This window comes from Cygnus atratus, chromosome Z, assembly GCF_013377495.2.
Source record: "Cygnus atratus isolate AKBS03 ecotype Queensland, Australia chromosome Z, CAtr_DNAZoo_HiC_assembly, whole genome shotgun sequence".
NCBI lineage: Eukaryota > Metazoa > Chordata > Aves > Anseriformes > Anatidae > Cygnus > Cygnus atratus.
In genome coordinates, this window is record NC_066396.1 from 216,436 (window position 1) to 229,058 (window position 12,623).

At 42.5% G+C, this 12,623-nt stretch overlaps 2 protein-coding genes across 5 annotated transcripts in view; one reads left to right on the forward strand and one right to left on the reverse strand.

Annotated features, from left to right (window-relative positions):
* MALT1 (MALT1 paracaspase) overlaps positions 1-6,214 on the reverse strand; it is a 28,393-nt gene extending 22,179 nt beyond the window's left edge. For 2 of the 3 annotated variants that reach the window (XM_035560056.2, XM_035560055.2), the window contains exons 1-4: positions 6,013-6,214; positions 4,612-4,778; positions 1,439-1,560; positions 453-603 (exon numbers count right to left, since the gene is read on the reverse strand). In XM_035560056.2, coding sequence (XP_035415949.1) covers positions 453-603; positions 1,439-1,560; positions 4,612-4,778; positions 6,013-6,173 — 601 coding nt within the window. In that variant the 5' untranslated portion in view covers positions 6,174-6,214. The remainder of the gene's footprint in view (positions 1-452; positions 604-1,438; positions 1,561-4,611; positions 4,779-6,012) is intronic. The other variant, XM_035560054.2, reaches the window with a different exon arrangement.
* Positions 6,213-12,623, forward strand: part of ALPK2 (alpha kinase 2) — a 49,028-nt gene continuing 42,617 nt past the window's right edge. Inside the window, exons 1-2 of one of the 2 annotated variants that reach the window (XM_035560051.2) lie at positions 6,213-7,180; positions 8,241-8,295. The gene's annotated coding sequence lies outside the window, so the exon portion shown is untranslated. The remainder of the gene's footprint in view (positions 7,181-8,240; positions 8,296-12,623) is intronic. The other variant, XM_035560053.2, reaches the window with a different exon arrangement.

The window sequence follows — 12,623 nt, forward strand, 5'->3', positions numbered from 1 at the left end:
CCACAGCTCCTCTGGGCAACCTGTTCCAGTGCCTCACTACCCTTACAGTGAGGAATTTCTTCCTAATGTCTAATCTAAAACTATCCTCTATTAGTTTAAGATGATTCCCCTTTATCCTATCATTAGCTACCCAGTAAAGAGTCCTTCTCCATCCTTTTTGTAAGGCTCCTTGAAGTACTGAAAGGCTGTTATTGTGGAACTTTGTTTCTCTTCTGCTTTTGTAGCCAGTACAAGAGCACAATAATTGAGTATCACCCTTTTAATCATCCTTCTCTCATGTCTGCATAAGACAGCGATGGGGACCCGAGTTTCTCTAAGAAGCAGGAAGGCAGACTTTCAGAAGACCATGTTCGTCCAATAAACGCTCACTCAAACTCTAGAGAAAAACAGACTTCAGCTTCAAGGTACAATCCACACAGAGATGTCCCACTATAAAAGCTTCTGCCACTCACCATGAGATGCACCCTGGAGATCGCAAACTTCTAGTCGTGCCCACTGACTGAACACAAATGAAGATTCACTGTTCACTCGACAGATGTAGAAGCCAGCATCGTTTACTTTCACTGGATTCAAAACCAGTTCTGGAGAATTACCATAGGGAACCTGAATCACACATGAACCAAGAAATACTTGGATTTGATTGATTTAAGCTAAACTAGGATCAAACATTAGAATATTTATTCAGCAACTCCTCAATATTAGAATATTTATTAACAGCAGCCTCAATTCCCATACTTGCTTAAAAATTTTGGATGAGAAACTCTTGCTCTACACACTTAGTAGCTTAGAGAGGGACTTTCTTCTAGGCATTGTTCATGTGCATCTATTTAAGAGGCTTCTGAGCTTTTAAGCTGGTTAAATAACTCTTCCTGAAATTATTTATTTTGTAGGAAGATAATCAGGACAAGAAATATGGGCATAAGTGCTGCTGTTCAAACTCCAGAGATACTGGCTCACATACACTCCGGTATTTTACCCAAGTCTGTGACACCACTGAGTTCAGGCCTTCAATTGCTCAGTCTTTGGAACCAGTTTCCATCTGTCTAAAACCAATGGTGACTGACATTTATTCCACTGCAGTGGTTTCTCCTCAGGGTGTGAAATTTCTTGGTAGGCTGAGACACAACTAAACTTACAGTTTTCAAGATTAGTCTCCAAGGATGAAGAAGTGCTCTGAATTCACTGAACCGCCTTACTGTATTAACACATTGATAAGGTCATTATAGCATTTATTCAACTTCTATTTTTATTAGTAGATGAAGCAAACATCTCCCCTTATAATTAAGAGTAACAGCCTTCAAAAAATTTTGGAGAGAAATTCCCATCTAACACCAGGAATATCATAAACTAGTTTATGTAGTCATTAGCTATTCTTTTCACCAAATTTTATATACATACATATGTGTGTATATATATATAATTTTTTTTTCTCTATTACCTCTTTTTCCTGTTTGAACCACTGGTAATGTACAAATGGGTGTCCTGTTGCCCAACAACACAGCTTGACAATCTGGCCAGAGAGCACTGCTTGAGAGTCTGGCTGTACAACAATCTTTATACCTTTAAAAAAGAATTTAGACATAGGAAAGTGATTAAGAAATACAATTCAACCATTTAAATTTGCGCTTAAATTATCTTCCAAGCAAAGAAAGTTTCTGCCATTAATTATACTTAAAAGTAATCTGGTTTTACTGTGTATATACACAGTTTCATTTAGTTAATTCTAAGACATTCAAAATTGTCTTCCATTACACAAAATCCACACTTGAATCAATCAGCACTCTATGGAATTTTATCAAAGATTTACAGGAGATGACTGACGTTTTAATTTCAGGAAACTTCCATTACCTCTTGCTCTCTACTCACTACAGCAAACAGTATGTCCAATGGCATCACGGTTTCCTTCTGGGAGGGGTATTCCCACAATACACCTTATGGAGTTTGCTCACACCAAATGATTTATTTGAGTTGTTGAACTTCAGAAATGAGACAAGGCACAGCCTGAGGGAGTGTTCAAAATAGTAAAACCTAGTTTAACTGCAACATACTGAATTTTTCAGGTATTGCTCATGCAACTTATTAGCCAACGTTAGTTTCCTTAATGGCTTTTGCTCCTGTAGAGCACAGGGCTGGGGCTTTCTTTTTACTAGGCTGCAAGGTAAAATTTTCCACTTCAGACTTTAAGTGCCAGGAAATAGTGTGAGTGAAATTCTGACACCAGTCCGATATGATCCAGTTGTTTTCTTAACCTAGACCATTCCAGAGATCTAATTACAGTACAACCCCCAAAACAGATCCGCTGTTACAACCAAGGTCACGGGAAGAAGAAGAGGGGGGGGGAAAAAAAGTCATCTGCAGAACAGAAAGTTTAACCTTAAGGTGCTGACAAAGAATATATGCACCTCCGGCCAAGGTGTTCAGCAATGTTGAGTTGATAAGGCAAAAAGATCACTAGATTGAAGTATTATTTGCTATGGATGGCAAACGCATGTAACAAACCCAGTGGGACCACAAGCAACAGTACATGCTAACGACTAGATGCTACAACACTGGTTACAGAAAAAGCACAGAAACAGTGAATGGCGCAGAGGCACTTCATTACCTTTTCATTATTCTCTGAAATTAACAATCAGATACAAAATAGGTATTCATATTAAATATTTCATTTTGATTAGAGTCGGTCTATTTCCCTGTATTGGGAGAAAGTAGGTTCCTTATTACTGTTTAAAGGAACACACTTTGCAGAAGCTGAAAGCACAGTTTGGTACAGAAGCAGCATCCCAGACTGGTGGGGGAATAATTTTAGAGAGTAACGTAAACTAAACAGAAGCTGCAAGCAAAAATAGCTGCGAAGAGATGGCAAACAGCCCAGTACAAGGCTCAAGATTTTAATTTGCTCCAAGCCTTCTTACTACACTCTACCAGGAGTTTTCTTTTTGTCTGCTTCCCCTCCCAACTCCCCGCTTGTGTTCAACAGCTTAGTCACGCATGGGGACTTTTTCCTAACAGAGAATGCTTGAGGAAAGAAACTGTAATGATTTGATCAACAGGCTGAAACTTGAGCAGAAACACATGCGGTCAGACCGAAACAGAGATTCTATGACATATGGAAATCACAGGGTCTTTGTCTAGCAGGGAAGCAGGCTATGTTAGCTTCCTCCATATAGAATCTTATTCTAAAATAGTTGAGCACACAGGGGGCTACTCCAAACTAGCTACAGGACTTGAAAACTCCTCATCTATCTTTCTGTAAAACATTTTCCCTCTAGAGCTTAGCTCCAGAGATGGATACTTCAGTTTTTCATTTAATACTTCCTCTGCTGTTTGTCTGAGTTAAAGGGAGCATTTTAAGTAGTTTTGAGCATCACAATCACCTAATATTAAACAAGACAGGTAGGATGTTTATAATGTCAATTTAAAGGGCTTTGCACTTTCCAAAAACTTCCACTTTTTTTTAATCTCTCCTGATTTGCATCACTAACATCTCTTAAGAAAGTAGCTGAGAAAAGCAAGTCATCTGAAAGATCAGTATCTTGTACTCCTTAGAGTTATTACAAACAAGTTCTAAGAAAACTGATTCATAATGTCTTCAGTTTTGGTTATTTTCCTGTCATTCATTCAGCATTATATAGCTACTTCCTGCAAGCATTACAGAATTTAATGGGTTAAAAAACAAAACATCTGGCTTAATTTTCTGAATGATTACAAAGATACACCAACACTTCTTTGTTCATTCAACAAACCATGGTGCTCCTAGTACAGTAAATATCAGCCACCTTAACTGAATGAAACGGCTGCAAAGCATTGTTATTACTAGTTAACCCGAAAAATTCCACTGTTGTCTTGATAGTAGTTCTAAGTCCATGGCTTCTGTTCTCATGCTGTCCAAAGAAAAGAAGGACAGCTATCCGTATGGCAAAGAGCTTGCTAGCCTCATTCCCACTCCCCACTTTCATGAGGGGCTTTTGTAACTTCCTAGTAGACCGAATTTTACCACATCCTGAAGGACTATACTTGTACTCTACAAGAAGCACTTGGTCTACATGGTCTTACCCATGCATGCCCTTGCATTGTCCACCCTTCTAGAATTTTTGAAAAGAAGCAAGCTGAATGTGTTAGCAGAAAATAATCTAGTTCCCTGCTAGGTTAGCCTTTCTGCCAAATTAGCTAGTTGGAATGGATCCAATATGCAACAGAACTGGTGCTAATTGAACAGTTCCCTTTCAATCAGGGTAAGCTATGAACTGAAGTTCACAAAACCTGTAGCCTGAACAGATGGCTGGCAACGCTACTTGCCTTTCTAACTCAACCACTGCAGTTCTATAAGCATCTCCCAAAGGCCCAGTTTAATACAGTTAATACAGTTTAATACAAGTTAGCAGAGCAAATGACAGCACCTGTCACATCGATGCAGCCAAGTCCAAGCTTACAACAAGACTGCATTAAGCCTGCTTACCTACTTAGCCTACTTTCAGTCTCAGAATCATATAAATGATACCAGTTACTAGAATTCAAACACTAACAATGTTTTTATTTACTGTAGAAAATGAATACTTCAGTGTTTCCAGTGGAAAACGCCTAGTTTCACTGAAAGCACAAACCAGAACTGACCTGAATAGCTGAGACACTGGAGAGCCTCTGTATGCTCCAGGGCCTGCAGGAACTCCACCAGTTCCACCACTGTGCAACCCCTATCACCCAGCAGCTTCAGGAGACTCCAGCTTGGACTTCCTTCCGGCTCCAGGACTTTGAGGGAACATTGTTCTAAATCGAGAGGGCTACAAAATAATAAGACAAAGGCATGGCTTAGACCTTCTTAATACTCTTTCTCAAAAAGGAGCTAGATTAAGAAAAATCAGTTTGAGACCAAAAAGAAAAAAAAAAAGATGGGAAAATCGTAGCTGATTTGGGCTTTTTTGCAGTATTTCCTTCAGGTTTTAGGAGTCCAGAGGTTATATGGCGGCACTTCCACAGACAGAAGTTAGTGAGCTGTATGCTGTAAAACAAGAGATGTTTGTACCTAACAATTCTGACCAAACATATTGAGAAACCTTCTAATTTTTGATTTTCAAAGTCTCAGCAGAAAAACAAGTACAGCACCTTTCATTTTCATGTGCCTAATTCAGAAGCAGTAAAAACTGAGTCAGACTCTAACTTGAAAGTCCAGGAAGACTTAGATCTGCAGAGTAGCTGTTAAAACAAGCGACCGCTGCAGCTTCACTGCTGCACACACGGCTACGGCTACAGCTGACAGCTCCAATAAATCTATCTCCAGCTATAAACTTTCATGCTTTTAAACTTCAGTTTTACGACTTCATGTGCTTTCATTCACAGCAGATTGAAACAACACAGATGATAAGGGAATTAGTAATTATGGAAAGGGAATGCAAGTTTATGTATTACCGCTAAAAAGATTCATCAACATTTCCTTCATTCAATCACAGTGCCACGCAAACCTGGAGGCAGGACACTTTCCCTCATCAAGAAGAACCTCACTGTATTTCGCTGGGTAACACAGGCAAAGAAACGCAGCACCAGGCCTCTCGAGGGAGTCGTGCTGTTGGTCTCGGGTTGTTCCCCTGTATTAACAAATAATCGCCCCAGGGAAAGGATACGACTTCACAGCGCACGTTCAGCGCTGCGCTTGAAACGCCTTTCTTTTATTTTCCCTTTGAGATACTACCCTCTAAACGAAACCTGGAAAGGCACTGAAAGCGAAACGACCAGGAAGCGATGCGGCGAACGTGACCCAGGCAGGAAGCGCCGCCGCTGAATGCCCCCAGCCAAAGGAGCCGCGCTGCAGGCAGCAGCCGCCGCACACCTGCGGCGGGGGCGCAGGGCGGGAGGCCCCCGGCGCCTGCCTGCTGCCGGGGCTTGCGTCGCGCTGCCGCCCTGCCCCGCGAGGCTCGCCCAGGCGCCGGGCAGCAGGGCGAGCCCCGCCCGCTTCGCCTCCTCGCCAGCGGCCCCGGCCCCCGCCCGCGCTCGGCCCCCCGCAGCGGGCAGCGCCCTCACCTCAGGCGGACCCTGCCGCGGCTCCCCGCTCGCTGCGCCAGGTCCCGCCAGCCCTTGCCGGGCGCCGCCCGGTCCAGCAGCTCGCTGAGCCGCCGCAGCACTGGCTCGGCCAGGCGGCTGAGGGGAAGGGACCCCGGCGGGCTCCGCGGCGGCTCCGACATCGCCCCGCTGCTGCCTCTGCCGGGGCGGTGCTCCCGCCCGGAAGGACGCGCCCAGCGCAGCCGCACGGCCCCGGCCGGCCCGCGCCGGCCCACGCCGCCGGCGTCGTCGCGGTGCTGCCCGGCACCGTCCCGCTACTGCCGGGCCCCGCCGCCAGCCTCGCCGCGGCCCCCCGCAGGGGGACGCCTGTCCCGGCCGCGGTTCGCTGCCGGCGGCGCGAGGGAACTGGGCGGGCTTTGGCGTCCCGTTGCGAGGCCGAGCGATGCTGCTGCCAAAAGCCACCGCGTGCAGCCGGGAGGGCCGTGGTCGGCCGGGGAGCAGCTCCCCTGTGGAGGGAGCGCGGTCGGGCAGGGCGGTGGAACAGGCAAAAGCGGGGTACCCGCTGGTAGCAGGGAGAAGGCGTTTAACCCGGCCGCAGGCGCTCCCCGCCTCACGCCCCGTCCCCGGGTGCCTGAGTCCCGGCGGGGGCAGGAGCTGAGGAGAGGCCCCCGAGCGCCTGCTCCAGGGCTGTGAGGCGAGCGCGGCCACTGTGTGAGGCGGATTCGCATCTTCCCGGAGCTACAGGTTGCTCAAAGTGGGCTGAAAGTGTCTTAGAAATTACTCATACTACCGTTTTTAATCAGTGACCGAGCATTCAGGTGTGACCGCCCATACTTCTGCAGCGTTTTCTTGTGTAGCTGCAAGCCTACCTTGATGTCCCTGTGCGCAAACTGGAGGCCGGTGGCTGCAGTGGCGCAACGTGGAGACCAAATTAATAAGCTTGCTGTTCAGTAGCTGGTTGTCTCGTGCCTGGCACTAGTCAGAACTGCACAAAGACGCACACCTGCCTGCAGAGCTGGTAACAGCACAGCATCTCCCCTTGGCTTCTGTGGGGTCCAGCATCTCTGAAAAACAAGCTATTTATTTAGACCTGAATCTGCGAGGAGCGGCTTCTTCAAGCACCATTAATCAGTAACGTATTCCTCCCAAGCTATGTGCAAAACCAGTCTGCATGGCAGCATGGATACAGGTAAGACAGCGCCTTTGGCTTCCTGATGACATGCGTGTACCCACAGTTGTGTATGATACCAGGCTGGTGTCTTTCACCCACCTTGGGCTGTGGACTGTGCTTGTTGGACACCCCACAGTGTCAAACGGTCAAATTAGATCATGTTATACATGGCTTCAAATCCTGGTCTCTCATTCCTTTGGGGATTATTTTGGCTATTAAGCTATTGTATGAATCATAGATATCCCTGCTGCTCTGTTTGTTGCTGAACACACTTGTTTTTTTAGCCTGTGGCCTAGGTCTCGGGAACATCGGGTATCTGAAGTATTTAGCACCTTAGTTTCTGATAGCGAGCATTTTAGCTGCACCTTCTGCAAAACAAGAAAAAAAATGGCACTAAACTGGCTTTTCAGCCTTTTCTGAACTCCTTGAGCTGAGGGCACTTTGGGTAATTCAGACAAGTTCCTTGGGTGAGAATTGGCTTCTTGGGTAGCAGGCATGGGAATACTTTTTCGGGATTCATTTAGATATGTGTTTGATAATCATTGCCTTTGAGAAATATGAATTGTTAGGTGGTTTCTTGTGTGTAGCAATTGTTAAAAGTTCACTGTTCACCTTTGGTTTCCTCAGTCTACTTGTTAGGAAGAGTTGTGCAGATTTTCTCAGTGTTTGGCAGAATTTTTTGCGTTTTTAATTTCAAGCAACTCAGAAATTCCAGCCGTGCCTAGCAAAGCAGTTAAGCACGCTAAAGCATGTGCTTTAAAAGTGAGCCCAGTGCCTTATTATGAAAACCTAAGGCCAACACTTCCTCTCTCTTAAGGCCACGAGGAAATGCCCGTGAACATCTATGGAAGTAGGATCTACCCTCTCATCACTGCCAGCTCTCTCGCTCTCGCCCTCTCTGGCTGAGGTTTTCCTAGGCAGAGCCATCTGCTGTGTGTAATGAAATAGTCTCTCTTGGAAGACAAACTGCTGTGATCAGACTCACTATACTAAGGTCACGCTAACAAAACAACACTGAAGAGCTTCTCAGCTTTGAAGCAAAATGCATAAACTAAATGTCTTCTCTCTTGTAATGCAGAGTCAAACAGCAGGCCTGGTCCACAACTAGAACTTAAAGAGTGAGCACATTAAGGGTAAGTGCACATGTTTATGGTTTGAGAGGTCAAATTGTTTACAGTTTTAAAATGACTTGGCTACTTATTTCTCCTACGTTCAAATAGAAAAAATATCGTAGAAAATAGAAAAGTGATCATAAAAGATAAATAAATGAAGAAGAGCCAGTTACTTTATTCTTAGTGCATGACATGAATATAGTGATTTACACTGTTTATGTAACAGTTAGTATGATTTGTTATTTGCTTATTGTAAAGCAGCTCTTGATAGATTCTAGATGTTTAGATTCTGCTAAATATTTCTGAAATTACAGTCTGGTAATATTTCTACAAAGTTTGAGCAAGACAAACAAAATTGCAAAAGCCGCACAAAAGCAAACTTTCTTCTACAAGGAATGTGTAAGTGACAATAGGTGTCCAGAAATATACATTTTATTCTTTCCAAATGTTTATTACATGGCCTAGTACTCATTAGTTTAAAATTTCTTCCGTTCCTCCAAAAAATCTGGTCACTTGGTAGCATGAAGATGGTTATCGGGCATGAATTGCTCATGCGACACTGTCAGATGCTTGACAAACGTTAAAAATAGATTAAGACAGATCAGTGTTAAGAGTTGTGCTATGATTGCTTATTTTAATTACTCTATATTAAGCTCTTCGTTAGAGCTATGCAGAACGGTCACTTATTCTTCTTAGGTTTAGCCAATGAATTATAGCTGTGGTGTTTCCTTTATACTATGTCGCTGTTTACAATAGGTAGTGCACTAGTGTAAGAAATTTTCAAAATGTCTCCTATGTAAGAAGTTGAAGAAGCACGGCATGTTTGCCAAGGTCACATTTTCCAGACATCTGCTTTTTGCACAGCCCAAACTTCACTGGTTTTTCTCTTATCCAAACCTTGTTAATACAACAGATACACAATAATTGGATTAGATAATACAGTGTTTTGCTAGTTTGGTTTCTGACATTGTAGGCATTTTGACAAGTTTGCTGCTCTAAATGTTTGATCTGATCACAGTGTCTTGAAGTATTTGTAAAAGAATAATATGATTATAGTTATTATTTGTATTCTAGCATTAGAGATTCTGGTCAGAACTGAGTCAGAATTTCATTACTGTGAGCTACAGAAATGCACAGAAAGCGCAGTCGTTGGGAATCATTGTGTGCATGGGTTCTCGCTACTCTTACCCCATCAAATATTAGACTCTGCAGTAAGCAAAGTGCTGTATAAATATTTAACCATACTAATGTGAGTAGAGTTAGCAGAGTTATAACTGAATTTTAGAATTTCAGTTTTTGTTGCCTCAGAGATTTTAACTTTTAAAAAGTAACAACATTGAAGAATGGGTGCATGATCACAACCTTTTTGGAAAGGAACACAACTTTTTTGGGAAGTGTTTTTACAGCTGTCTGGCACAATCACTTTGGAAAGCTTGTGTAGACAAGGAGTAGAGAAAAGCGGATCAGAAATTTCAGGTGGAATTTGATTCCATCAGTACTGATGGATGTGCTGAAAAATTGCCTCACAGAAACATGCAAACATTGATGAAACTTTTGAAAGAAAACTTTTAATAAAAGCTTTGACTTATGTTAAAGGAAAAGTTTTTAAAGAGCATGTGAAAATAAGCATTTAAGTAGGGTAAAACATGCATGGCAACCTTTTTGGAAAAGAAAGTTATATCTTTCCAATCGTAAATACAAATATCTTGTATGAATTTCCATTCAGGGAATATAATAACTCATTTAAAAGATTTAAATTGGAATTTGTCTGTGTTTATAGTAGGTGTTTTGTTTAACAGGAAAAGTCTGTTTTGTTTCATTTTGTCTTGTGAGCAGAAACGTGCTAAACTTGGAGACCTTACTACAAAGTGAAAAATCTCTGAGAGTTGGCCTGGAAGAGAGAGGAAAAATGCATGTATTCCCAAACATAAAATCCTGTTAGGCTGGGAACAGAGCGTGCATGGAATTTTGGGTAGTAGAGGAATGTTGTAGTTGTGCAAACTGTATGCGGGCTCTGTGCAACAGAGTTAAGACATATTTGAGAAATGTTTCCGGGGAGAAGGTGAAGTGAGTTAGCATTAACCTTGGAACATGGCTGCATTTAAGCAGCAGGCTTAGATTTCACAGGTGACTGGGTGGCAGGTTGTGTACCATACGCACGGTGCCATAGTAGTGGAAAGGACATGTAAGGTTATTTGAGTTATTCGCCTATGAGGTCTTTGTGTCTCTGCAAACCAAGAGTCACAGTGATAAAATTGCAAGCAATCCAAGAGTCAGGGTCGTAAAAACTCAAGCTTTGTTAGCAGTGATATCTCATTTTACTCTGCTTTTGCTACTGCAAGTTATTTGCTATTGCAAGCTACTGCAGTAACCATTCAAGTTACTCTTCCAGTTCTTAACCCTGGAAGTAAGTGTTCAAGACCAGGTTGGATGAGGCTCTGGCAGCCTGATCTAGTGGGTGGCAGATCGGAGTGCTGGGAAGATGTGCCTAGTCCCACTGTATGGTGGGAAAACCCCTCCTAGGTTTTTCTTGGGATTATGTTTTTAGTGGAGGTTCCTTACCACTCTTATTCTTGCCTGTTCTGCTTTTGCTGCTGTCTCTCACTTTAATCAATATAATATTTATAAAATCATGGTGCCCACGCCAACTAGATTTCTTATTGGAACTGCATAGTACGCAACCATTTCTATTCATCAGAAAGGAAGGTTTTGTGGCTGTTTGTTTTGGTTTGGAGTTCTGTCATGTTCATCTTACCTGAGGTCTGGTTATGTCAGCCACCTTTCGTTGTGGCTAAGCTACCTGTCAGCATCTCTAAAAGGGGATATATGCGTCAGTATATAGTGTGCCCCGGCAAGAGGAGAAGGAGCTGTTGGTACATCTAAAGTTTATCTGGATAGTCTAGGGGATTGTATTTGATTTTTCAAACGAGCAAGTCCAGTTCCCAAACTTTAGCCTATAGAGTAGAGCTAATACTAGGAAACTCTGCTGGCATTTGGAGAATTTGTTGTTTCAGACAACACTGAGGTGTCTCAAAGTATCTCACTCAGGATGAACAGTGAAGCAGATAAAAAACGTTCCACTGACTTTCTAAATATGGTCTGTCGGATACGGAAGTGTTAACAGAGCAGGCAAGCAGACCCATGTACCTATATCCTCCTCATATACACATACGTATATAGGAGAAAGATTATACTTCCTGTTTATTCAAGTCTCTCTCCAAGCTCATTTGAAGTGGTGTAGTTCTGTTTTCCTATCACAGTGATGACATTTAGCACAACTATCTCTTTCTAGCTGTAAGCTCCTACCAAAATAGCCAAACGAAACCAAAAATCAACAGTGAGAACAAAGTAAAGAGCTTAATTCTGATGTTGGAGAAGCTCCCTCTGCCTCATGGAGACAGATTCTAGTTCATAACTAGTTCCCATATGTCCTGTCACTCCTGGTTTTAAAACATACTTCTTTTATCAGGTCTATCTGATTTAAATTAGTCTTTGTTACATAAAGAGAAATAAGAACATCCAACAGTCTGTGGGGGCTAATGTGCTCCAATCTCCATGCTCTGCAGGAGGTTTTGAACCAGAACCCACAATGGAATTAACTTCACCAGGAAAATCTTTTATCTGTGGTCAGTTTGGCACGCTTTTATCGTTATACCCCAGTTTCTGTAAAACATGCAAATCTGAACAGCTGCTTTGAAGCCAGGAGAATTTCCTGTGGGGCAGAGGTTAAGTATCTGCTTTGGGACCTTGGCCTAAAACCAAGTTTCTCAGAAGAGCGACTGTAGAATGACCTGCTGCCTGCCTGCCTGCCTTTTTTGATTTTCAATTGATAATAAACTGCTGACGTATATACTGGCACTTTGCATCTACTCTAATTGTTATTAGAAAAATAACTGTAATTCAAATACAATTAAGTACATATACAAAAAAAGCTGCAAACCTTTGGATCAACCCTTTGAACCAAGTGGTACGATTACCATCAAGATGAAACCTGTTTACTCAGTTTTGCAAATTGAACTTTTGTCCCAGAGACAGACTGTGTGATAAGTCATATTTTCATTTGAGAGAGAATATAAATGTAGTTAGCTAAATGTAATATAATTACACTTGGATATACCCAAATAAATATAATAATAGAAATAACGCTCAGTTATGGTTCAGCTCAGCAATGGCTTTGTGCGCTGCCTAAGTACATCTTTATTATATACAATATAAAAGGACTTTGTCCATGACATTTTATGTAACGTTCATGTGTTACTTAATTCTGCATTCAAATTCATTTCATCAAATTTTAGTAGAAACTGTATGAAATGAATTTTTTCGCACATTGTGACAGTCACCATTTTTTG